We start from the raw sequence: 1552 nt of genomic DNA, 5'->3' as shown, positions 1-1552 counted from the left end.
AAAAAAAAAAAAAAAAAAAAAGAAATGGTTAATGAATTTTGGCTTGGGATTACGTCAGAGTATTCAACCATTTCTGAATGGCCCTGTTTTAGTTTCTCTTTCTGTTGTGAAGTACTGAGCCAGGTGGTGGCAGCACTAGCCTTTAAACCCAACACTCAGGAGACAGAATTCAGAACCAGTTTGGTCCACAAAGAGTCCTAGGACAGCCAAGGCTATGCAGAGAAACCCTGTCTCCATAGCACCTGATATAGCCAACTGGAGGGTAAATGGCTTATTCTGGTGCAATCCGTTGTGGTGGGGATGTGAAGGCAATTGGGCTTATTAAACTAGCTGGTCATTATTATAGTCACAATCAAGAAGCAGAAAGTGATGGGCACATGCTGCCCTTTAGACCAGGATCATAACAGGGCAATGTTACGGTCTCCACAATGTTCAATGTAATCTAATGTATGTAATGTGTGTACTCAGAGTTTAGAGAAACTCTGTCTCAAGATACACCCCCCACACCCCCAAAAAAGTGTCACAAAGTTAATTAACAGAAAATAATGTAGACTTGATTGTGGCTGAGTAACCCTGGTGCCTGATACATGCATGCGTTTCTCTAGGTACAGGGTTTGATGGAGATCAGTGCCTTGGAGTTCAACTGCTAGAGCTGGGGCGGAAGAAAAACCAGGTTTTACATGGTGACCCTCTTCCTCTCACACGGAAATCCTACCTCACATGGCTGGGGTTCTCTGCTGAAGGCAAGATCATTTTCTTTCTTTATATTAAAGACATATTTTAATAAAATAATTTCATTATCTTAGTCTTAATTGATTTAAAAATACCCTACATTTAAAATTTCCACTTTAATATGGATCAAAACTTTAGTTGTTTGGCAGAATAATGATTGTTTCACTATTCATAAGAATTCTGGTGAGAAAGTTTACAAAGAAAAATATATTTTTATTATTTTTTTATTTAATCATGTATATGTATGTACCCAAGAGTCCAGAAGAGGACATTGGCTCCCCTAGGGTTGTAGTTAACAGGTGGTTGTGAGCTACCTCTGTGGGTTCTGGAAACTAAACTGTAGTCCTCTGTAAGAATAGCAAGTGCTCTTAACCACTGAGCCAATTCTCCAGCCCTAGAAAGTATATTTTTCTAATATTTTTATTATATAGCAATGAAGAGATACAAATCATTAATAAATTTATGTCTTTTTCATTAATTCTATACATATTAAGACGTTTCTAAAGTTGTGCTCAATTTATGTGTGGCTGGCTCTTGAACACTTGAAATGTGGCCAGTCTGAATTGAGATTATGCTATGAATATAGAATGCTGAATTTGAAAGACAGTATTGAAAAAAAGAATATAAAAAGAATCTCAGTTATTGGTTTACATTGACTACATAAATGTTTAAGTCATGCCGGGTGTAGTGGCGCACACCTTTAATCATAGCGCTTGGTAGACAGAGGCAGGCAGATTTCTGAGTTTGAGGCCAGCCTGGTCTACAAAGTGAGTTCCAGGACAGCCAGGGCTATACAGAGAAACCCTGTCTCGAAAAACCA

At 38.1% G+C, this 1552-nt stretch overlaps 1 protein-coding gene across 3 annotated transcripts in view; it reads left to right on the top strand.

Annotated features, from left to right (window-relative positions):
• The window catches only part of Wdhd1 (WD repeat and HMG-box DNA binding protein 1), a 57903-nt gene that overhangs the window by 40352 nt on the left and 15999 nt on the right, over nucleotides 1-1552 (top strand). For all 3 annotated transcript variants that reach the window (XM_021181464.2, XM_021181465.1, XM_021181466.2), the window contains one exon: nucleotides 606-743. In XM_021181464.2, the coding sequence (XP_021037123.1) occupies nucleotides 606-743 (138 nt within the window). The remainder of the gene's footprint in view (nucleotides 1-605; nucleotides 744-1552) is intronic.

This window comes from Mus caroli, chromosome 14 (assembly GCF_900094665.2).
Source record: "Mus caroli chromosome 14, CAROLI_EIJ_v1.1, whole genome shotgun sequence".
NCBI lineage: Eukaryota > Metazoa > Chordata > Mammalia > Rodentia > Muridae > Mus > Mus caroli.
This window is presented reverse-complemented; position numbering and strand designations above follow the sequence as displayed.